Genomic DNA, 26,392 nt, shown 5'->3' on the forward strand with positions numbered 1-26,392 from the left:
ACGTTTCTCCAATCTTCTATTGTCCAGTTTTGGTGAGCCTGTGTGAATTGTAGCCTCAGTTTCCTGTTCTTAGCTGACAGGAGCGGCACCCGGTGTGGTCTTCTGCTGCTGTAGCCCATCCACCTCAAGGTTGGACGTGTTGTGTGTTCAGAGATGCTCTGCTGCAGACCTCAGTTGTAACGAGTGCTTATTTGAGTTACTGTTGCCTTTCTATCAGCTGGAACCAGTCTGGCCATTCTCCTCTGACCTCTGGGATCAACAAGGCATTTGCCGCCACAGAACTGCCGCTCACTGCATATTTGCTCTTGTTCAGACCATTCTCTGTAAACCCTAGAGATGGTTGTGCGTGAAAATCCCAAATACTCAGACCAGCCCGTCTGGCAGCAACAACCATGCCACGTTTAAAGTCACTTAAATCCCCTCTCTTCCCCATTCTGATGCTCACTTTGAACTGAAGCAGATCGTCCTGACCATGTCTACATGACTAAATGCATTGAGCTGCTGCCATGTGATTGGCTGATTAGAAATTTGCGTTAACGAACAGTTGGACAGGTGTACCTACTAAAGTGAGTGTGAGTGTATATAATAATAATATGTGTAAGGGTGTATAGGCTGTGTTTGTGTGTGGCAGTGAGTGTGTACAGGTGTCCTTTTGCTTTCTTTCTGTGTGTGTGTGTGTGTGTGTGTGTGTGTGTGTGTGTGTGTGTGTGTGTGTGTGTGTGTGTGTGTGATGGATGTCCTCTCTACTGGGCTGAATGTATCCCATCAGGTCCAGTTGTGCTGAAACAGCAGCATCCGCAAATCCACAAATCACACTCACACAACGAGTCTCTCAGCGCAGTGTGTTCTGGTGCACAAGCGCGCGTGTGTGTGTGTGTGTGTGTCAGTGGTATTACCACTGTAAAGCACTCACAGGTGTACGCTGGGGTCAGGACACTCAGTCTGGGGCCTGTAAAAACTGCTGAAGAGTTTCTCTTTGTGTTTGAGTAACAGAATCCAGTGAAGAAGATACCGGATACTCATGAGATCACACTTCAACACGGCACTAAAACCGTGAGTACACACCTCCGCTCTCCACTTTCTGCTTTTGTTTTAGATTTGATCACTGTTTTAGTATTTCTCTTGTGCTTTTTTATGATTTGTTTTATTAAATTGGCATCTGCCTCTGTAGTTTATCACATTGATTTTAGTTTTTGTCATTTTAATACTTCAATCTAAAATTATCAATAATTGGTAGCACTTTTTAAAAAGAAACTTCAAATTTTAATCAAGATTCAATTTAGTTCAGTTCGAACATCAAACAAATCTTGGGTCGGTTCGAGTATTGATTTTGACTCGGTTCAGTTCACTCATTGTTAAATTCAATTCATTTTAAATTTTATTCAAGATCAAATTTAGCTCAGTTCAAACATCAATCGGATCTTGTTTCGGTTCAAATCTTGATTTTGACTCAGTTCAGTTCAATCATCTAGTTAAAATCAGTTCAGTTCAAATTTTGATCAAGATTCAATTTAGTTCATTTGAAACATCAAACAAATCTTGGGTCGGTTCAAATCTTGGCTTTGACTCCGTTCAGTTCGATCATCGTTAAAGTCAATTCATTTCAAACTTTAATCAAGATTCAGTTAGTTCACTTCAAACATCAAAGGAATCTTTGTTCAGTTCAAATCTTGATTTTGACTTCGTTCAGTTCAATCATCGTTGAATTCAATTCATTTCAAATTTGAATCAAGAGACAATTTAGTTCAGTTCAAACATGAAACAAATCTTGGTTCAGTTCGAATATTGATTTTGACTCAGTTCAGTTCAAACATCATGTTAAATTAGATTCAGTTCAAATTTTGATCAAGAATCAGTTTAGTTCAGCTCCAACATGAAGTATCAAATGAAGGTCATTTCAGTTCAAGCATCAACGTTTTATTTGTTTTGTTGTACTTTTTAAAATTATAATACTTTCATCTGCCTTTGTTTTAATTTTTTTATAGTGTTTTAAAATAAATGCACTCCTAAAGTAAAAACCCAAAATGACAAATTAAATATAACCTTAAAGATAAAAGTAATAGTAAGCCATAATAAGCCAATTCTATCCAATCTGATATTGTTATAATAATTACCCTGAGAAATTTCAGATATTCATATTCTTCTGACTCTTGTTCAATCATCAATTTAAATTCAATTCAGTTCAAATTCTGATCATGATTCGATTTAGTTCAGCTCAAACATCAAATGAAGGTCATTTCAGTTCCAGCATCAACGTTTTATTCATGTTGTTGTACTTTTTTCATTATTATTTTTAATCTGCCGTTATTTAACTTTTTTTTAATTGTTTGTATTAAGTTAGTTTTTGTCATTTTTTGTACATCAACCTAAAATAAACAAAAAATGTCATCTTAAATATAATCTTGAAGATAAAAGCAATAGTCAGAATCTGCCTATCAACAGCTAATTATCAGGGAGGTTAAAATTGCAGATTTTTGTATTCTGACTCTTGTTCAATCTTGTTCAGATTCAGTCCAGCTTTGCCTATGATTCAGTTTAGTTCAGTTCAAACATCAAACAAATTTCAGTTCATTTCAAATCTTGATTTTGACTCAGACTTAAGTTCGATCATCGATAAATTCAATTCACTTCAAATTTTGTTCATGATTCAATTTAGTTCAGTTCAACATCAAACGAATCTTGGTTCGGTTCAAATCTTGATTTTGATTCAGTTCAGTTCAATCATCAAGTTAAATTCAGTTCAGTTCAAATTATGATTATGATTCAATTTAGTTCAGTTCAAACATCAAACAAATCTTGGTTTGATTCAGATGTGCATTTTTGACTCAGTTCAGTTCAATCATCAAATCAAATTCAATTCAGTTCAAATTCTGGTCATGATTCAGTTTAGTTCAATTCAGCTGTATTTTTAGATCAAACAAATGCAGGTTTGATGAGCAAAAGAGACTTCTGTAAAAGTAGAAATCATACTGCTGTAAAACTTCAGTCTATCGGTGTAATAACTTGTTTTTGACTCTAATGAAGCATCAGGTTAAACTGAACTCAGGTTTGTGCTTGTGCAGGTTTCAGCTTTGGCTCTGGACCCGTCTGGTGCTCGTCTGGTCACCGGTGGTTATGACTATGATGTGCGCTTTTGGGATTTCGCCGGGATGGACGCGAATCTGCATGCCTTCCGGTCACTCCAGCCATGTGAATGGTGAGTCCCTTTAATCAGTAATCCCTTACCCTCATCGTCAGCTCCTCCCCTTCATCAGTTATCCCTTTCCCTCACCGGCAGCTCCACCCTTCATCAGTAATCCCTTTCCCTCACCGGCAGCTCCTCCCCTTCATCAGTAATCCCTTCGCCTCACCGGCAGCTCCTCCCCTTCATCAGTAATCCCTTCCCCTCACCGGCAGCTCCTCCCCTTCATCAGTAATCCCTTCGCCTCACCGGCAGCTCCTCCCCATCATCAGAAATCCCTTCCCCTCACCGGCAGCTCCTCCCCTTCATCAGTAATCCCTTTCCCTCACCGGCAGCTCCTCCCCTTCATCAGAAATCCCTTCCCCTCACCGGCAGCTCCTCCCCTTCATCAGTAATCCCTTCCCCTCACCGGCAGCTCCTCCCCTTCATCAGTAATCCCTTCCCCTCACCGGCAGCTCCTCCCCTTCATCAGTAATCCCTTCCCCTCACCGGCAGCTCCTCCCCTTCATCAGTAATCCCTTCCCCTCACCAGCAGCTCCTCCCCTTCATCAGTAATCCTTTCCCCTCACCTGCAGCTCCTCCCCTTCATCAGTAATCCCTTCTCCTCACCGGCAGCTCCCCCCCTTCATCAGTATGCCCTTTCCCTTACCAACAACCCCTCCCCTTCATCAGTAGCTCCTCCCTTTCATCAGTAAGCCCTTTCCCTCACCAGCAGCTCCTCCCCTTCATCAGTAATCCCTTTCCCTCACTGGCAGCTTCTCCCCTTCATCAGTAAGCCCTTCTCCTTACGGACAACCCCTCCCCTTCATCAGTAGCTCCTTTCATCAGTAAGCCCTTCCCCTTACCGGCAGCTCCTCCCCTTCATCAGTAAGCCCTTTCCCTCACCGGCAGCTCCTCCCCTTCATTAGTAATCCCTTTCCCTCACTGGCAGCTCCTCCCCTTCAACAGTAACCCCTTCCCCTTACGGACAACCCCTCCCCGTCATCAGTAGCTCCTTTCATCAGTAAGCCCTTCCCCTTACCGGCAGCTCCTCCCCTTCATCAGTAAGCCCTTCCCCTTACCGGCAGCTCCTCCCCTTCATCAGTAAGCCCTTCCCCTCACCGGCAGCTCCTCCCCTTCATCAGTAAGCCCTTCCCCTTAACGACAACCCCTCCCCTTTATCAGTAGCTCCTCCCTTTCATCAGTAAGCCCTTCTCCTCACCAACAGCCCCACTCCTTCATCAATAGCGCCTCCCTTTCATCAGTAAGCTCTTCCCCTTACCGACAGCCCCTCCCCTTCATCAGTCGCTCCTCCCTTTAATCAGTAGCCCTTTCCCTCACTGGCAGCTCTTCCCTTTGATCAGTAGCTTCTCCCTTTCATCATTAACTCCTCCCTTTTTCAGTAAGCCCTTCCTAAAATCAGTAATTTTGCATTTCCTAACATGAACTAATCATGAACAACACTTGTACAGCATTTATTAATCATAATTTTACATTTATTAATGCATTATTAACATCCAAGACCATGCTTGTTAACATTAGTTAATGCACCATGAGTTAACACGAACTAACAATGAATTAACATCAACTAATGAACCTTATTGTAAAGTGTGACCACATTTATTAACACACAAATGAACTATTACTATATGCCTGAATAATAACATATATAAATATTGATTTGAATAGTTTATTAAGGATTTACTAACTCATTCTGAATGATCTTTAAAAAAACACCAAGTATGCTTAAATAACTGGTATGTAAATAATGCAATGCTTAATTTAGTAATAGAAAATAAATCATTAACAAAGTATGAAAGTACAAGTATTAAGCACATTATAGATGTGGTTACAAGTCAAGAATACAGCATCTGTAGCTGCAGTTATAAACTGCTTACTAACGTTTATTAATGTAGAGTTAATGCTTAACAGATAATGAATTCACTATTTGCTAATGCTTAATAAAAGGTTTATAGTTTGCAGTTATTATAAAGTATTACCAATATTTTTCCTTCTTTTATTATAAGTAAGAAATGACAAGAATGCAGCTTCCCTCAATAGAAAGTCAATGGAGAGGTTTGCACCCTCCTTCCTTTTGTGGGCGTGGCCTAAATGCACTCCGTCTCTATCTGACGTGCGTTCATCCCCATCCCGCTGGGTTTCTGAAGTGCGTTATTGGTCTGGAATGAACCCTCTCGCTCTCTCCTCGAATCAGTCAGGGCAGATAAACGCACCCAGATGCTGTGTATTTTTGTTCTCGTGCTTTTGTTTTTCCTCGAAATCCCCCTAAAAGTGGAACTCAATTGTCTGGAGATATTGAACGCCAATTGGCTGAGGCCGAGCGCCGTTTCATGTGTGCGATTAGTAAAACGCCACGCCACATTAACAAGTTCATCAAGCCAGGTGCGGTGCCATCCCTTTACCAGCAGACACCGCCCAAACGAAACACATGTGGAGCCCATAAACGCCAGCGACCTGTGGAGGAGAGCAGGAATTTACTGCAGACTTCTGCCTTCTGAGGGCCGTGTTTTCTCAATCTCTCAATCACTGCAGATCAGAGCCGCTCAATGTGTCTTCAATCGTCCTCAGATCACGATGCTGATGATGATGATGATGATGAATGACTTCCAGTCTATCTCTATTGGCACAGATGACCTGCATTATCTTACTCTTGTACTGTATTAGCAAAAGCTCATGATCTTGAGTGAACTTGTCATGAATGCGTCTGTGTCGCTTTACACAACCAAAAATCTGAAGATGGAGAATAGAAATGCATATTGCTGAGGAAAAGAAACGTGTTTAATAACATTAATGTTTTGTGCAGTTGCCATTTTAATTGCATAAATTATTTTAAATCATTTTTTAATTGAATTGTATTTATGCGATGATGATGATGATGATGATTTTAGTAATTTTAGATGCTTATTTAAGTCATTTTATTATTTTTATATTAATATCACTTTATTTTGATGGGTCGTTTGTTGAATTTAAGTTACATTGCATCTACATACCAACTAATTCTCATTAGATTATAAGTAGACTGTTAGGTTGGGGTTAGGGTTAGTGTAAGTTGACATGTCCTTAAGTTTCTTCTATCCAGTTAAATGTCTGTTGAAGGAGCAGTATTAGCAGATATTAAGCAGACAGTCTACTAATACTCAAATGAGAAGCAATTGGCATGTAGTTGCAATGCAAGTTTTAATCAACAAAATGTGCAAGAGGGACCTTCAAAATAAAGTCTTACCTTTATATTTATTTTATTATATTTATTTATTATATTTTATTTACTTTAATCTCTCCACTGTAATACAAAGTAAAAAACTGGGATCATTCTTCTGACTTGGGGATATTTTTTTGTGTAGAAAATAAGTAATTACTGTGGTTATTATTATTATTATTATTATTATTATTATTTTATTATTATTTTTTATTAGTATAATTATTTTATTATTATTATTATTATTATTATTATTATTATTATTATTATTATTATTATTATTTTATTATTATTATTATTGTTGTTATTATTTTTTATTAGTATTATTATTTTATTATTATTATTATTATTATTATTATTATTATTATTATTATTATATTATTACTATTATTATTATTATAATTATTATTATTATTATTATTATTATTATTTTATTATTATTACTATTATTATTATTATATATATGTATTTGTTTTTTATCTGTTTTGATTTGTACTGTGCAGCACATTGGTCAACCTCTGGTTGTATTAAATAGTGCTATATAAATAAAATTGACATTGACATTGACATTTATGTCCTGATAAAAAAAATAATAATTGTATTTCATGGGTTTCCTAACTTTTTCACTTGAATCAACGTGCCAATATGGACTTATAATAAAGTATAATCCCACAAACATATGTACTGCTGCTTTAACAGATGAAATTAACATATACAATGTGCCTATGATATTTACTCCTGATATCTCGGTGTAATGTTCTAATTAGTTTAATGATCAGAGTCATTTTATTGTGACAAAAATGCAAAAAAAGGGGAAAAAATCAGGAAGGGGCAAATACTTTTTCACAGCATTCAATTATAAAAACTTCATTCCATATGAAATCATCTCTGACGTGTGTGTGTGTGTGTGTGTGTGTGTGTGTGTGTGTTTGCAGTCATCAGATCAAAGCACTGCAGTACAGCATCACGGGTGACGTCATTCTGGTTGTGGCAGGAAACTCTCAGGCCAAAGTTCTGGACCGGGACGGTTTCCAGGTTCTTGAGTGCATTAAAGGAGACCAGTACATCGTGGACATGGCCAATACCAAGGTAATGTCTGACTCTGAGAACATCTGCTCACGGAAATCGGACTAGTTACAGCGCAGAGACTGCCTTGTTGATTATTCTGTTCAGGGAGAGGTACTGTAGGGCTGCTGTGTTGAGGAAATTTGTCTTGCGGTGAATCCGAATATATTACAATACCTCAATACTCAAATACCTCAAAACTGCGCATATAAAGTTTACACTTAACATTTGAGTTTTAATGCATAACATATTTTAAACAGCATGTTATAAAGCATTTTTAATTTTATTGTTATTAGCAGAACACAGCAATTGAACAGACATTAAGCAAACATTATTTGATTTGCCTCTCAGTATAAACTGTAGGCTATATTTTCATTTATAGATTTGGTTCAATATATAGGAACTGCAGGCTTGTTTCAAACAGCAGACGGCGTTCTAGGCTAGTGTTTAACACCAGACGGCGCTCTAGGCTAGTGTTTAACAGCAGACGCCGCTCTAGGCTAGTGTTTAACAGCAGACGGCGGTCTAGGCTAGTGTTTAACACCAGACGGCGCTCTAGGCTAGTGTTTAACAGCAGACGGCGGTCTAGGCTAGTGTTTAACAGCAGACGGCGCTCTAGGCTAGTGTTTAACAGCAGACGGCGCTCTAGGCTAGTGTTTAACACCAGACGGCGCTCTAGGCTAGTGTTTAACACCAGACGGCGCTCTAGGCTAGTGTTTAACACCAGACGGCGCTCTAGGCTAGTGTTTAACACCAGACGGCGCTCTAGGCTAGTGTTTAACAGCAGATGGCGCTCTAGGCTAGTGTTTAACAGCAGATGGTGCTCTAGGCTAGTGTTTAACAGCAGACGGCGTTCTAGGCTAGTGTTTAACAGCAGACGGCGTTCTAGGCTAGTGTTTAACAGCAGACGGCGCTCTAGGCTAGTGTTTAACACCAGACGGCGCTCTAGGCTAGTGTTTAACACCAGACGGCGCTCTAGGCTAGTGTTTAACACCAGACGGCGCTCTAGGCTAGTGTTTAACACCAGATGGCGCTCTAGGCTAGTGTTTAACAGCAGATGGCGCTCTAGGCTAGTGTTTAACAGCAGATGGTGCTCTAGGCTAGTGTTTAACAGCAGACGGCGTTCTAGGCTAGTGTTTAACAGCAGATGGCGTTCTAGGCTAGTGTTTAACAGCAGATGGCGCTCTAGGCTAGTGTTTAACAGCAGACGGCGTTCTAGGCTAGTGTTTAACAGCAGATGGCGTTCTAGGCTAGTGTTTAACAGCAGACGGCGTTCTAGGCTAGTGTTTAACAGCAAACGGCGCTCTAGGCTAGTATATAACACGAGATGGCGTTCTAGGCTAGTGTTTAACAGCAGACGGCGCTCTAGGATAGTGTTTAACAGCAGACGGCGCTCTAGGCTAGTGTTTAACAACAGACGGCGCTCTAGGCTAGTGTTTAACAGCAGACGACGCTCTAGGCTAGTGTTTAACAGCAGACGGAGCTCTAGGCTAGTGTTTTTAACATCAGGCGGCGCTCTAGGCTAGTGTTTTTAACATCAGGCAGCGTTCTAGGCTAGTGTTTAAAAATAGACGGCACTCTAGGTTAATTTTTAACAGCAGACGGCACTCTAGGCTAGTGTTTTTAACATCAGGTAGCGTTCTAGGCTAGTTTTTAAAAACAGACGGCGCTCTAGGCTAGTGTTTAACAGCAGACGACGCTCTAGGCTAGTGTTTAACAGCAGACGGCGCTCTAGGCTAGTGTTTAACAGCAGACGGAGCTCTAGGCTAGTGTTTTTAACATCAGGCGGCGCTCTAGGCTAGTGTTTAAAAATAGACGGCACTCTAGGTTAATTTTTAACAGCAGACGGCACTCTAGGCTAGTGTTTTTAACATCAGGTAGCGTTCTAGGCTAGTTTTTAAAAACAGACGGCGCTCTAGGCTAGTGTTTAACAGCAGATGGCGCTCTAGGCTAGTGTTTTTAACACCAGGCAGCGTTCTAGGCTAGTTTTTAAAAACAGACGGCGCTCTAGGTTGATTTTTAACAGCAGACGGCGCTCTAGGCTAGCGTGACCCATAATAAAAATATCAGGATTAATGCTTTACTTTAATATACTTTTTACATTTTATTCATTTATTTTTTAAGTTATTTTTATTTTTAAGAAGATCTGCCCTCGGTTTTGTCTGTGTTCAGTGTTCATTCATGTGCTCTGAGCATTCTCCAGTTCTCCGCTTTGTTTGCTGCGTCTGGCCGTTGTTTGTTGACTGAGTTGTAATGAGGTGTAGTTGAACTCCATCAGAGAGTCAAATGGCCACTAAACACAGCACCTGGTTTCTCTGCCCCATCCGCAGAGTCGCCGTTCCTCCGTTTATGTGTGTAATCTGCGTTTAAAGTGGGCCTCAGTGGTGCTTGTGGCACTAATGTAGTGTGTCGGTATGCTATAGTCACTTTAAGAGGGAGCGTTTCCCATTTCTGTTGTTTGTAATGGAGGTTTTATCTCCTCTTTGAGTACTTTATGTACCCTAGTGAGCGCGTTCAGCATGGAGAATAAATATTGTGTTCTTCAATCATTGTCAATCTGATGTTTTGCTGGTGAAAGATGCCAACTGGACGTCCTTAACAGAAATACTTGAATTTGGTTTAGTTTTATTATCATAGCTATTACTTCCACATGTGAACACACTTGGCGTTCGCTACAGCAGTGATATTTTAATGTGATTTATATGCTCTCGGAGTGTTTATGAAATATTGTTGTTCTTTTATTTGCATTTTTATTATTTGCTTTTCACTACTGGTCAATTTTTTTGATTATTTATATTGTTTTTTATAGGAATGAAATGATCTGTTCTTTAAAAGCAGTTTATTATTACAGTTAAATATTATTACTATGTAAAATAGTACTTTTATTTAGTAGTTAGCGCATATAGTTGTGATTTGTTTCTCATTACTCTAGTCATCAGTTTCACAACATCCATCAGAAATCATTGTAATATGATGATTTTAATTATTATTATGTTATAAAATGTTTGTTTTTTTGATGAACAAAATATTTTGTAACATCATATACTGTCCGATTTATTCAATTTTAACACATCCTGCGGAATTAATCATTTTTTTGTCTCTATATACACGAAGTATTACTAATTAATTCCAATAATAATAATATGCATGTTATTCATCATCAGATTTGAAAACATTTAGGTTGCTTAATATTTCTGTGTAGTATTTAATTTGTAATGCTTTGTATAAAAAGACAAGAAATTAACTTAATTCTGGAAGATGTGCTTAAAGATGTGATCAAAATTGACAATAATGAGATTGTCCGGCCATCACAGAGCGACAGCAGATCAATAAACTCACTACAGTTTGACAAATATTGCAGCTGTTGGACAACATCATGTACTTTTGAGGCGAGAATGTAGTTGTTTAGATTGCAGCTATGCAGTTCATTTATAAGGATAGTGCCTATTTTAAAATATTAGATTCAGATTCAGCACGTCAGCAGCCTTTAGACCAGGGATGGGCAAACTCGATCCTGGAGGGCCGGTGTCCCTGCATAGTTTTGCTCCAACCCTAATCAAACACACCTGCTTGTAGCTTTCTAGTGATCTTGAAGACACTAATTAGGGTGTTCAGGTGTGTTTGATTAGTGTTGGAGCAAAACTCTGCAGGGACACCGGCCCTCGAGGATCGAGTTTGCCCATGCCTGCTTTAGACTGTCATTGAGCAAAGCAAAGATGGTTAACGTTCTGCCACAAGATGGCGACAGAGAGCGCATAATAAGCCCTTAGAGGAGAAAAACACAGCGTAAATTTCTAACTACAGCTGAACAAATCATTCTTAAACCAAGTCATTCATTCATTCATTTTCTTTTCGGCTTAGTCCCTTTATTAATCTGGGGTCGCCACAGTGGAATGAACCGCCAACTTATCCAGCATATGTTTTACACAGCGGATGCCCTATCAGCGCAACCCATCTCTGGGAAACATCCATACACACTTATTCACACACATACACTACGGTCAATTTAGCTTACCCAATTCCCCTATAGCGCATGTCTTTGGACTTGTGGGGGAAACCGGAGCACCCAGAACACGGTGAGAACATGCAAACTCCACACAGAAATGAAAACTGACCCAGCCGAGGCTCAAACCAGCAACCTTCTTGCTGTGAGGCGAAGGTGCTACCCTCTGCGCCACCGTGCAGTCCCATTCTAAGTCAATCTCTCTCTTTTGTATGTTGTAGTGCTGTATTTACGCCACAGTAATCTGCTAGTGTTTGCTTTGTTTTGGCTTTTTCGGGGTTAATTATTGTAATATCCCAATTGCAACAGAGAAATAGTGCATGGGAAATGTCTGTAGACTGATGGCATTTCATGCCGTTCAGCCTTATAATTTTAAAATGTGAGCTAAATCACCTGTTTTGGCATCACTTTAGACATTACGCTAGAGAATCATTCAAATACTAGCTGTAAAGTGATGTTGGTGAAGTAGCAGCGGTTTCTGCTGTTCTGACGTCAGCTGCTGATGTGATTGAGTGGCGTAAGAAAGTAGTTCCTCATACAAAAGGGTTTTTAGACAATCTGTGTTTGATTTTCTTTTTTATTTACACGATTGTGCCGCCGAACTGTTGTATAAATGCAATATCACACGAGTAGCAGTGCGATGTGGCTGTATATCGTCACTGGTGGGACACTAAGGCACTCGACCTGTGGCCTCGAGCCAACGCACGCCACCCACCAGTGCTGATATATGGCCATATCGCACTGCTACGAATGTGATATTGCTCACACACACACACACACACACACACACATATATATATATATATATATATATATATATATAAAATATTACAAAATATTTTTTTTCCAACAATACAAAACCATGCATTTAAAATGTAAGTATTACTGCAAAATTTGACAGTTCTTATAGTAAATGGAGTCTAAAACATGAAACACAATGCATTTTATTTCCTAAAAATGTTATTTATGCAGTATTTACATTTGATTTATTTCAGCTTGATTTCAATTCTGCTTGATTTTCACCATGAATCTCTGTGAACTTAAAGGGCACCTATGGTAAAAAATCTACTTTTCAGGCTGTTTGGACAGACATATGTGCATGTATGGTGTATAGAGCGTCATATTGGGGTGATATAAACACACCCAGTGCTTTTTTTTCAATTTAACAACATAAAAACGGTGGACCAATTGGAGCGGTTTTCAAACCGACCACAACTTTACGTAGGAGAGCGGTCCCCCCGCCCACCAATATTGATTGACAGGCGCGTCATCATATCCTCAGTTTGTTGATTCACGTCCGCCATTTTCAGTGTGAGTGGAAGCGATATCACTAAAGGAACACGCTAGCTCTATTTTTAGATGCAAGGCTCATTGGGCTCAACACAAGATCAATATTCTCCACATTATCGCTCTAATCGGAATTGTTGGTTGTATCTTTAGGTAGGTTTGCAAACATGTGTACTTCTCATTGAGTCTACCTTATACTTCAGCCGTTTGCATTTCTCGCGATCCCAGAAGCTCCCTGTGATCTTAACTAGCATGCGTTTTAGAATTCTAAACATCGGTTTCTATCAGGGTACACTCAAGTCGACGGCTGGGCGCCGCGGACCGCTGCAGAAACCGATGTTTAGAATTCAAAAATGCGTGGCGCGACGATTCGGGACACTTCATGTCTCTGCCGCGCCCCAGAGAGTGTCTGGTGTGCCGTGTCGCGGCTTCGAGCGGCGCATCCGGTGCCTCAGTCAAAGTTAATTCAGTGTGTGTGGTTATTAGTCTCGGTGTACAGGCTCGGCACTTGAAACTAGCACACAGTTGGCTGTAAAACTGTACAAAGACACAAATGATTTTGTACTCTCTGCTTGGTCTGTGTCAGAGTCGTACATGTACGACTGAATGCTGATCCTCTCACTCCAGCTCTGCCTGTCAGACTCTGTTGCAAACACAGAGCGGGTCATGGCTCCGCCCCCTTGTTACGTTGAGCGGGAAGCCGAAACTAATCTACATGTGAAGCAACACACCCATAAATCAGCGAGCTGTGGACACGCCCCCAACATGACACTTTTAACACATTATAATAAAACAATCTGAATTGTGTTTAAACTGAACCTAAACTGGCACACTCAGAACAACCATAATATTAATATTACATCATAAAAAAGAGGTAAACTAGGTGCCCTTTAAGTCTCTTTTGCAGTTCAGTGATTTCTGGGAAACGTCTCTCTTGTGTTTGGAGGTGTTGTTAGTGGTCTGTCGCTGAAGTCTTGTCGTGTTGTGGTCAGTAGATCCAAACAAACCAACATTTCTGTCCTGTCTCGAGTCACAGACTGAAGCGATGTAGTTTTTCATCTTTATAATGTATTTCTGCAGTCAAACAGTGTCACGATTGAGCCAAATATCTGCTCTGAATCTGTGTTTTGTGTCTGACGAGGCCAGTGTGTGTGTGTGTGTGTGTGTGTGTGTGTGTGTGTGTGTGTGTGTGTGTGTGTGTGTGTGTGAAGGTCAAATAAATAAATACAATATTCCGCAGCATATTTGTTATGATGCAGCAGATGAATGTCGTGTTTTAATAATGCGCTTTAAACAGTGCAGCATGTGCAGCTCATCATCAAACACAATCACTGACAGATTTATTTATACTCTCTCAGAACGACTTTATAAAGTGCTCTGATTCATTTCCGGATCATTGGGCTGAACTTTCATTTCCTTTATAAATCAACACTTGAAAGTCAATATGAAACGGCATTTCACTGTGTGTTTCTGCTATTAAACCTGACAATTGAGGATTCATTAGGGAATAATGGTGGAGAGAACAATGTTTTATTTATCGGAGACTCTAATGCTAAACTTCACTGCTAATCTTGCTCAAAGTCATCGAAACAAATCACACTCACAGTTTGGTCAGATTAAAGCATTTATATTGATCGTTTATTATCAACACATTTCTAATCATAATAGTTTTAATAACTCATTTCTAATAACTGGTTTGTTATATCTTTGCCATGATGACTGCACTGAATATTTGACTAGATATTCTTCAAGACACAATAAAAAAATGGTTTTTAAAAAATTAAAACCTGCTTTTATTCTAGCCGAAATAAAACAAATAAGACTTTCTCCAGAAGAAAAAATATTATAGGAAATACTGTGAGAAATTCCTGAATCTGTTCAACATCATTCAGGAAATATTTGAGAAGGGATTATAATTTCACTAAAGGGTGAATAATTCTGTGTATCATGTGATATACTTAAATTCTTAATAGTAATAAATAATAATAATTTATAACATATGGTCTAATCGTTTTTCTCAGCTTTTGAAGACTATTATTATTATTATTATTATTATTATTGTTATTATTATTATTATTGTTATTGTTATTATTATTGTTGTTGTTATTATTATTGTTGTTATCATTATTATTATTATTATTATTATTATTATTATTGTTGTTGTTATCATTATCATTATTATTATTATTATTATTATTATTATTATTGTTATTATTATTATTATTATTATTATTATTATTATTATTATTATTATTGTTGTTATTATTATTATTGTTATTGTTATTATTATTATTATTATTATTATTATTATTATTATTATTATTATTGTTATTGTTATTATTATTGTTGTTGTTATTATCATTGTTGTTATCATTATCATTATTATTATTATTATTATTATTATTGTTATTATTACTATAATTATTATTATTGTTATTGTTATTATTATTGTTGTTGTTATTATTATTGTTGTTATTGTTATTATTATTATTATTATTATTGTTATTATTACTATTATTATTATTATTATTATTATTATTATTATTAATATTGTTATTTTTGTTATTATTATTGTTATTATTATTATTGTTGTTGTTGTTGTTATTATTATTATTATTATTATTGTTATTGTTGTTATTATTATTATTATTATTATTATTATTATTATTATTATTATTATTATTAATATTATTATTGTTGTTATTATTAATATTATTATTGTTATTATTATTATTATTATTATTATTATTATTATTATTATTATTATTATTATTATTATGATGATTATTATTATTATTATGATTATTAATTCATTTTCCTTCAACATAGTTCCTTGTTTATCAGGGGTCGCCACAGTGGAATGAACCGCCAACTTATCCAACATATGTATTACACAGCGGATGTCCTTCCAGCTGCAACCCAGCACTGGGAATCACCCACAAACACTCACATTCACACACACACACTCATACACAACGGTCAGTTTCGTTCATCCAATCCCCCTGTTGCGCATGTGTTTGGACTGTGGGGGAAACCAGAGCACGCGAAGTAAACCCACGCCAACACGGGGAGAACATGCAAACTCCACACAGAAATGCCAACTGCTACAGCCGAGACTCGAAGCAGTGGCCAACCACTGAGCCACCATGCTGCTTGTTATTATTCATTCATTCATTTTCTTTTTGGCTCAGTCCCTTTATTAATCTGGGGTCGCCACAGCAGAATGAACCACCAACTTATCCAGCATGTGTTTTACGCAGCGGATGCCCTTCCAGGTGCAACCCAGCACTGGGAAACATATTATTATTATTATTATTATTATTATTATTATTATTATTATTATTGTTATTATTATTATTATTATTATTATTATTATTATTATTATATTATTATTATTGTTATTATTATTATTATTATTGTTATTATTATTATAATTTTTATTGTTATTATTATTATTATTATTATTATTATTATTATTATTATTATTATTATTATTATATTATTATTATTATTATTATTATTATCATTATTATTATGTGTTTTTTTAATTTCACTTGAACCACATTAAAGTATAGAAAGAAAGGCTATGCTCTTTTATTATTTATTTTTCTTGACTTGTTTGTTGTAATTTTTATTCAGATTGTATTTGCATTTAATAACATGATTACAACTTTGCACTCTGCATGGTCAGGGTCATACGGCGATGCTGAACGACGGCTGCTGGCATCCCAAAATCAAAGAGGAGTTCCTGACCTGCTCCAATGACGGGTGAGTCTTGTTCAAGTTTTATTTTCAATTGCAAAGTGCAGGAATCCGGTTCGCTGTCAGAAATGTCAGAATGCGATTCACAGCACATTGATGGTTTGCAGTTCTTAACGTTTCCACAAGGGGCGCTGTAGAGGATGACTGCAGTTTTCTCTTTGTGTTAAATGAAATTGGGGAAAGCAATGAAAGCAGTGTTTACCTCTGTCCATGGTTTTGGTGTGGAATTTAATCAGATTGCTTCAGGGTCATAAAATCGTGCCGTATATCACTGCGTCCGAATGATTTTCACAAAAACTCAGGGCACAATCTACGGACATTTTTTGCATGCAGAATTTTGTTAAAAGTGTCTGGATTTATGCAGAATAATTTTGGGAGTCTAGTAACTAAAAACTTCAAACGTTAAATAAATAATAATGTCTTTAACTGTAAGGGTCAAACAATAAGGTCAAGAATCTTGGTGTGACTCTGGAGTCAGATCTGAGTTTTAATAGTCATGTCAAAGCAGTCAGTAAATCAGCATACTATCATCTCAAAAACATTGCAAGAATCAGATGCTTTGTTTCCAGTGAAGACTTAGAGAAACTTGTTCATGCTTTTATCAGCAGCAGGGTGGATTACTGTAACGGCCTCCTCACTGGCCTTCCCAAAAAAGACAGTCAGACAGTTGCAGCTCATCCAGAACGCTGCGGCCAGAATTCTGACCAGAACCAGGAAATCAGAGCACATCACACCTGTCCTCAGGTCTTTACACTGGCTCCCAGTTACATTTAGAATAGATTTTAAAGTATTATTACTGCTCTATAAATCACTAAATGGCCTAGGGGCTCAATACATTACAGATATGCTCACTGAATACAAACCTAACAGATCACTCAGATCTTTAGGATCAAATAGATTAGAAATCCCAAGAGTTCAGTCAAAGCAGGGTGAATCGGCTTTCAGCTACTAACAGCGCCCCCTGCTGCTGGAATCAGCTTCCAGAAATGATCAGATGTGCTCCAACATTAGGCACATTCACATCAAGACTGAACACACATCTGTTTAGCTGTGCCTTTACTGAATGAGCACTGTGCTATGTCCGTGTCCACAGCTCGCTGATTTAGGGGTGTGTTGCTTCACATGTAGACTAGTTTCGGCTTCCCGCCAACGTAACAAGGGGGCGGGGCCATGAGCTCACCGGCTCTGCGTTTGCAACAGCGTCTGACAGGCAGACAGAGAAAAAGCTGGAGTGAGAGGATCACCATTCAGTCGTACATGTACGACTCTGACACAGACCAAGCAGAGAGTACAAAATCATTTGTGTCTTTGTACAGTTTTACAGCCAACTGTGTGCTAGTTTCAAGTGGCGAGCCTGTACACCGAGACTAATAACCACGCACACTGAATTAACTTTGACTGAGGCACCGGATGCGCGGCAGAAACATGAAGTGTCCCGAATCGTCGCGCCACGCATTTTTGAATTCTAAACATAGGTTTCTGCAGCGGTCCGCGGCGCCCAGCCGCCGACTTGAGTGTACCCTGATAGAAACCGATGTTTAGAATTCTAAAACGCATGCTAGTTAAGATCACAGGGAGCTTCTGGGATCGCGAGAAATGCAAACGGCTGAAGTATAAGGTAGACTCAATGAGAAGTACACATGTTTGCAAACCTACCTAAAGATACAACCAATAATTCCGATTAGAGCGATGTGGAGAATATTGATCTTGTGTTGAGCCCAATGAGCCTTGCATCTAAAAATAGAGCTAGCGTGTTCCTTTAGTGATATCGCTTCGACTCACGCTGAAAATGGCGGACGTGAATCAACAAACTGAGGATATGATGACGCGCCTGTCAATCAATATTGGTGGGCGGGGGGACCGCTCTCCTACGTAAAGTTGCGGTCGGTTTGAAAACCGCTCCAATTGGTCCACCGTTTTTTATGTTGTTAAATTGAAAAAAAAGCACTGGGTGTGTTTATATCACCCCAATATGACGCTCTATACACCATACATGCACATATGTCTGTCCAAACAGCTTGAAAAGTAGATTTTTTTACCATAGGTGCCCTTTAAAACCTAGGTTCACAATCTCTGGCTTACAGAAAGTTTTAAGATTATTCAGGCGTACAGAATGAGCGAGAATATTAGTTAATAAAATGACTCGGTTAATAAAATGTACACAGCTACCAGCACATTTTAATACATTTATAATCTTTATTTAACCGATTATAAATGGAGAAATTGCTGATGTTGCTGTAACTTCAGTGACAAGCTTCTGAAATGTCAACAGTGCCAGTATGCAAAAGTGTATTTCTTGTGCCAAATATGGTCCACATTTTTTTATTTCAATCCCACATGCAGATCTGGGTAGCAGTTCTATGCACCCCTGTTTATAGCTACCTAAAAACATGGTTAATTGGTGTGGAAATCTGATGTTATTGTGGTTAGTTACGGCCACAGTTATGCTAAACATTCGCATTTGCATAGTTTGTTCATGGTCTTTCTCAAAACCATTTACTCTGGAGTTTTAGCACAAAATCCCAGGGGATTATAGGGTATTTTACTGGGCTTGCTGTGACTGATCCAAGCTTGATGTTACTGAATTTTTCCAAACAACGCGGAGCCAAATGGAGGATTGTCTTAATCAGATTTAATGTTTATTCTCTGCGCTGACCACTGAGACATATTCCTCGACCAGCATCGCTTTAATAACAGCATGTTTAACAAAAGAAGCATGTTTTATTGACTCATACTTCCTAAAAAATACAATTCAAATAACATTTCTGGAAGTTTTAATGAAAGTGAGTCAGTGAATCTTTTTTCAGACACCTCTATTTGGCCAATTCATTTTGTCAGAAACAATCCATCATATCATATTAAAAGATTTCTCCGTAATTATCCAAGTGAATCTTTTTCCACATTGAGTGATTCAGTAAGACATTTGTTAGTCTGATTTAAACAATCTGAATCTGTTCATAAGAGTCATTTGCTCATAAAACATCTTTTTGATCACATTTGAATGTTTTTTGTCTGGTTCATAGTGTTTATTACAGTCATATAGTCAGCAAATGATTCAGAGAGTCGTTTGATTTAAAAGAGTCGGCCTTTTAGTTCTCATCTATTTATCTCAAACTTAAGGCAGTTGTTCAGTCAGTGAGTGAATCTACTCATAACAGGCATTTGTTCATATGAATCAATTTATTTGATCACATTTAAATATTTTAGGGAGTCAGTTGTTGACCCATTTTTAAATCGATTCATAAGAGTCTCATATCCTTATGATCAAATATTCAAGTGAATCCAAGTGAATCTTTTTCCACATTAAGTGATTCATTAAGGCGTTTGTTAGTCTGATTTAAACAATCTGAATCTGTTCATAAGAGTCGGCCTTTTAGTTCTTATATGTATCTCAAACTTCGGCAGTCGTTCAGTCAGTAGGTGAATCTACTCATAACAGGCATTTGTTCATATGAATCAATCTATTTGATCCCATTTAAATGTTGTGTCTGATTCAGGGAGTCATTTGTTGATCTGTTCTTTGATTTGGTTCAAAAGAGTCACATATTCTTATGATCAATTATTCATATTGATTACATATTTTTCTAAATTGGTATGCTGTCATAAGATTTCTTCTTAATTATCCAAGTGAATCTTTTCCCAGATTGAGTGATTCAGTAAGACATTTGTTAGTCTGATTTAAACAATGGCTCTTTTTACCCAAGTATCTTTTTATCTGAATCTGTTCATAAGAGTCATTTGTTCATAAAACATCTTTAGATCTTATTTCAATGTTTTTCATCTAGTTCATAGTGTTTATTGCAGTCATATAGTCAGCAAATGATTCAGAGAGTCATTTGAGTCAAAAGAGTCAGTCTTTGTTCACATATCTTTTCTCAAACTTATGGCAGTCGTTCAGTCAGTGAGTGAATCTACTCATAACAGGCATTTGTTCATATGAATTAATTTATTTGATCACATTTAAAAGTTGAGTCTGTTTCAGGGAGTCATTTGTTGATCTGTTCTTCAATTTGGTTCAAATGAGTCACATATTCCGATTCAGTTTTTAATTCATAATGTTTATTGCAGTAATTTGGCCAGTAAATAAGTGATTCAGGGAGTCATTTGTTCGCCAGTTTTTTGAATTGATTCATAAGAGCCACATTGTTATGATCAATTCGAATTGATTCTTTTTTTTCTCTCAAACTTATGGCAGTCATTCAGTCAGTGAATGAATCTACTCATAACAGACGTTTGTTCATATGAATCAGTCTTTTTGACCACAGTTAAACAGTTAAAGAGCTTTTTTGGCAGTCCTTTAGTCTGAGAGTCTAATTCAGATTCACAGAGTCATTTGTCAGACTGTTCTTCATTCTGCTCACGCTGAATATTTTCGTTCTGGTTTTCTTTCGGCGTGTTTTCCTTCTGCATTCCCGTTTTCAAGATGTTTTAATGTTCACAGCCTCAAACCTACATGCCTGTGAAATTTTATATGCGTGTAAACCTTTGCACTGCGTCAAGTCATGTTTCCCTATAAAAGTGTGCTGGTTCTGCAGTGTGTGCAGTCACTGTACGCCATGCTGAAAGCCGCGCGCACAGATGTGGCTCTGTTTCCTTCAGTCGTAACACAGCCTCTGGAAGTCTTCCCTTGGCACGTCCCAGCGCATGTCGCAGGAGGAACGTTTAGTTTTTGGGAACAGCTGCAGCTCTGGACGGGGCCTCTGGATGTGTGCAGTGATGGGCCGCTGCGGCTCCAGATATTAGGAAGTCAACAGGGATCAGCACTTTGGTGAAGGGCTGAAATATCTGACATAGCGATATTTGAATTTTCGGTGATAAATATTGTAAAATTAAGGTGTCCGCGGGGTCTTAAACTCCTAAAATGTCTAAAATTGTAGGCCTTAAAAGTCTTAAGTTCACTGAAAGAATGTTTTGTAGGTCTCAAATCATTTTAAATGGTTTTAACCCTCATGTGCTGTTGGGGATGTTTTGTTCCACTCTGGAGTGATTTTGATCTTTGTGTTTCAGCAAATGGATGCTTAGAAATAAATAAATAAAACATCCTCAGCGATACACTCTGGGCTAATTGACTACCCTTTGGTTATGTTCGAGATGAAAGCATCCACTCAATTAAACTGCTGTAAAAATGCAAAAAAATGTATTTATTTCTTTATTTTTTTTTGCATAAATCTGTTAATCAACCTCAGTCCTGATCAAAACTACTATAAAAACTACTAAAACTACTGTTTTTTTTCTTTTTAATTACAGGATTTTAACTCTTTAATTACCAAAATCATAAATGAATGAAAAAAAAAACGGTATATGCGCGATCTTAAAAAGTCTTAACGTCTTAAACTGCAAAAAACAGAATATTTGGCCTTAAAAAGTCTTAAATTTACTGAAATGTTGTGTTGTAGGTCTTAAATCTTTTTTAAACAGGTCTTCATTTACCCAATCTGGCTGACACCCATCCAATCACCAACAATGAACACATGTTTAATCCGTATATCCTGCATTTTGCTTCCTGATGAGTTGTAAGCAAGATGTCTGGTGGATTGGTGGCTGTCCATTGAAAACGATCTGTAAAGACATTGTGTGACTGGCTTTAGCCTATAGTCTTTGGCGTTATTGGGACCACTGCATATCCCATTTTCAAAATAAGAGTCCCGTATGTATAGTAAGTTTAATATAATCTTCGATAAACTGACTTGGCTACACATGGAGGTTCGACTTCATAGAACGGTATTTTTTTTTTCCAGAATTATATGATTATTGTCAGGTAATTTTAATATTATTATTATTATTATTATTATTATTTGTAAGTTATTATTGTGTAATTGTTTATCCCTAATCGACATATTCTTATTAAAGTGTTCATTTTTTTGTACAAATGATTTAAAATATACGCAATAAATAGTTTATTATGTTTATCTGTCCTCATCCTGACTTTAAATGTACATATTTTGCTAAATAGTCTTCACTCGTTCATTCTGTCAGCGTTTATATGAAATATAATTCTTTCATGACATTATAAATGTCTTTTAATGTCACTTTTAATCAGTTTAATCCATCTTTGCTGAATAAAAGTAATACTTTTCTGCAACAGACCCCAAATTTTTGTACGGTAATGTGTATCTTAAATTAAAAACCTTCTTCCTAAATTTAATCCACACTGAATTAAATTTAATTAAGACTGGTTCTTACAATAACATCAAATCAATTGACTGTAATGTAGTGTAATTACGTCTATCACAGCAGGGCGAATAATTCTGACTTCAGCTGCGTGTCTCAAGACAAGAGCAATGCATTCTGTTTTGCCTCTCAATTGCAGCATTATAATGCATCTGGTGAGCAGTACAGACCTGCGTTTCCAGCTTCAGTGGTCTGCAGAGGTGTTTGCAGCGATCACATTCATCATTTTGGGGGTCTGTTTCTTTATCAGGGTCTCCTCTGAGCTGAATGCATGTATTGAGTTGTGTTCACAGATGGAGAATCCGCCATAAGCTGAGCTTGTTTCATCACACATGCGTGCGCTCATTGACTGCTCACAGCGGCGTAGCTTTAACTGTCGAGAATAGCACATAAAGATGAGTCCTATTCATCTGACCACCCTCGTACATCCTATTGTGTCTTATTTCTGCTCAGAAAGTGTCCTCTGAGGATCGTACGAAGCAGTAATTTGCTGTGGTAGCGTGTGGTGTTTTAGCGCTCAAACGTTTGACCAGTAAAAGTGATTTGATTTGGCCGTCGGGGAGTAAAACGCTCTTAAAGACCATCTATCAGCCTTTAATGGACACCGTGAGTCAAAGGAACATAAAGCAGAACTATAGTTTTCATGAACTGAGAGCGTTTTCCCATGACCTCACACACACACACACACACAAACACACACCTTCCCAGAAACTAGTGAAGGTTAGGCAGCTGACTGACTAATTCATACTACCTGACTGTTTGATACCCAGACAAATCATCAAATTGTAAGCAGCATTTTCGCTCCAACTCTCAACAATGTTGTGTATCATATATAGCGATGCACGGAAGTTTTGCCAGTCAAACATTTTTAAGATATGGGCTTTAAAGTGTGACAAAACACATTTTTGAAGCTGTCGACAGTCATATATGTGTCCCACGCTGCTAAAAACACAATTAGCACACATATATTTCACAAAAAATGTGAAAATAGGTTGTGTTTGCGTTATTTCGAGCAAGTTATTTCATCTGGTATGAATTTTTGAAGCTGCATCACAGCGATTAGAACCTTGTGTGTATTCAATGGAGATTGGCTGTCTGTACCGACGAGTACAACGTGACGAGTTTGAGCAGCATTAATTTATGAGAAAGACTTGGTTCAAACCAATCAGAGCGCCCTGTTGTGAATGAGGTGCAACTTCATTAATATGCATGATAGCTTTGAAGACGGTTTTTACCTGTTACTTGTAGACCTGTCTACTTTAAAAGTCTACATGTAGATGCAATGTCTCTTAAATTCTGACCAGAACCAGGAAATCAGAGCACATCACACCTGTCCTCAGGTCTTTACACTGGCTCCCAGTTACATTCAGAATAGATTTTAAAGTATTAATACTGGTCTATAAATCACTGAATGGCCTAGGAGCTCAATACATTACAGATATGCTCACTGAATACAAACTTAACAGATCACTCAGATCTTTAGGATCAAATAGATTAGAAATTCCAAGAGTTCAGTCAAAGCAGGGTGAACACCCGGAGGAAACCCACACCAACACGGGGAGAACATGCAAACTGGAAAAGACTGTAAATTGGTAAAAATACTGATTAACTTCGAGATTAAGCCTTTACTGTTTACTTCAGGGGTGGGACATTGGGAAAACTTGTGAAGTGTTTGCGAATAAAGTCACGTACTTGTAAATATCTAAAAAAAATGACTTGTTAAGATGTTAAACAGCACATTCAGTTGGTCAAATAAGGTAAATATACCTTCGATATAAAGATCAGGTACTGAGAGGATCCCTTGCTTCCTTCAAGAGGCATATGCGCTATCCAAAGTAGAAGGAGAAAACAATGGGTTCAAATATATTGGGGAGGTCAGAGGGGTAGCTTGAAAACCTAAGTTATGACCCGTTTCCACTGAGTGGAACGGTACGGTTTGGTACGCTTTTATAGCCGTTTCCACTGTCAAAAGATGTACCGAACCAGACCGTACCATACCACTTTTTCAGCACCCTTTCGAAAGGGTACCAAACACGAGAAAGGGTACCAAAAGGTGGAGCCACACGCGCAGCTGAACGCTATTGGTTTACAGAGATACGTCATTCGCTTACGCAACAAGCCAAAATGAAAACAAAAAACCCGCCATGTTTGAAATACACAGCGAGAGATTAAAGCGTAATTATAAATACATATAATAACGAGCCATGGTCGATCTGGGCTCAAACAAACCTTGTCGTCGTCTGGATGAACAGCCACAAAGCCAAGAAGAAGAGCAGATTTACCCTGTGCCCCGTAGTTTTTTACGAGGCAGTCTGAGGCGCGAGCGATTTCGCTTTCTTGCTAGCGCTCGCGCGCGTGTAACATTATATCTGAAATAACAAACTTCTTGAGCTGATGATAATAACCTGCGCTTGATTATTAACGTGCTTCTGAAACCCTATCCTGTTAGACACTGACAAACGCGAGAGTGAAGCGTGAAGAAACAAAGGAGAAGCCGGAAAACAAGGAGCACATTATTATTCAGCAAACATGAACAAAATGCCATGATTAACTAACTTATTATCTTCACCTTTTGGACTAATATGAACTCAGAGTGACTGAATTACTGTCTAACAGAGGCTACATGTGCTGCTGAAGATTACAGACACAGATCAGAGGTTTTAACTAACTGTAGGCTATATTTTGTGTTGTTTTGAACCTAAATACTGACGAAATGTCTGCTGTGTGTAGTTCTTCTGTAGTTGGTAACATATCAGAGACTGTAAGGGGCTGTATGTGTTTATATATGTTCATTTATTTAGTTATTTAATATAATTACAGACGTCACAGTAGGCTGTTTCGCACTGTCTTTGATCTGCAGTTATAATCAACTCATGTTCATTGAAAAGTTAGTAATAAACATTTATACACAAGTATTTATGTGTATGAAGCGTCTGTGTTGTGAGAAGTGCTTCTCATATGATATGTAAGTGACCCGTACAGCTTTATTGTAGACATTTCCTTGAGCTAGAATGACGTCGACTGAAACTTTCTGTCATACACCATGCCCACCAAAAGGGTACCCTTGGTAGTGGAAACGCAAGCCTGATAAAGGTGACCTGTACCGTACCGTACCAGTCAGTGGAAACGAGCCATTAGGTAAAAACTGAATGCAAATTTTAAGACTGCTCTTCACAATTATATCAGCAGTATTAGTGTGGTGTTTTGAGCTGAAGCTTCACTACACACTCAACATCAGAGACTTTTAACATATTGCAAAATAGGTCACCTTTAAAAAAGAAAAGTGCTGGAAAAGTTTTAAAAGACACATTGAAAATGCTGGAAAAGGGCTTTAGTTTGACTTTGGAAAAGACGTAGGCAAACCCAGTTTCATAAGAGCATGCAGTGGTCCTCCGGTGTCAGATGATGAATAGTTGTGACCTCTGCGTGGCCTGATTGTTCTTTTAGCCGTAACGCCCCGCGAGGTCGTCCCAGGAGCGTCTGCTGGAGGCCGAATGCCGCAGATTCCCATCATGCCATGCTGGAGCAAGAGCAGGTTTCTGGCTCTGGAGATCTGCCACCTGTTTCAGCTACTATTCAGTCACATCGGGAAAATCTCCAGCACATTATTGCTGTAATATTTCGGTTTCTCACGAAGGATAAACACAGCAGAGCTGTAATAGCGGGATGCATCAGTTTTAATATGTGCGTGTGAGTTTGTGTGTATAAGTCCTGCTGAAATTTATAT

At 38.0% G+C, this 26,392-nt stretch overlaps 1 protein-coding gene across 1 annotated transcript in view; it reads left to right on the top strand.

Annotated features, from left to right (window-relative positions):
- The window catches only part of LOC130236296 (WD repeat-containing protein 70), a 110,866-nt gene that overhangs the window by 7,562 nt on the left and 76,912 nt on the right, over positions 1–26,392 (top strand). The window contains exons 6-9 of the mRNA XM_056466967.1: positions 994–1,053; positions 3,063–3,196; positions 7,313–7,466; positions 16,424–16,500. Coding sequence (XP_056322942.1) covers positions 994–1,053; positions 3,063–3,196; positions 7,313–7,466; positions 16,424–16,500 — 425 coding nt within the window. The remainder of the gene's footprint in view (positions 1–993; positions 1,054–3,062; positions 3,197–7,312; positions 7,467–16,423; positions 16,501–26,392) is intronic.

This window comes from Danio aesculapii, chromosome 10 (assembly GCF_903798145.1).
Source record: "Danio aesculapii chromosome 10, fDanAes4.1, whole genome shotgun sequence".
Lineage (NCBI taxonomy): Eukaryota > Metazoa > Chordata > Actinopteri > Cypriniformes > Danionidae > Danio > Danio aesculapii.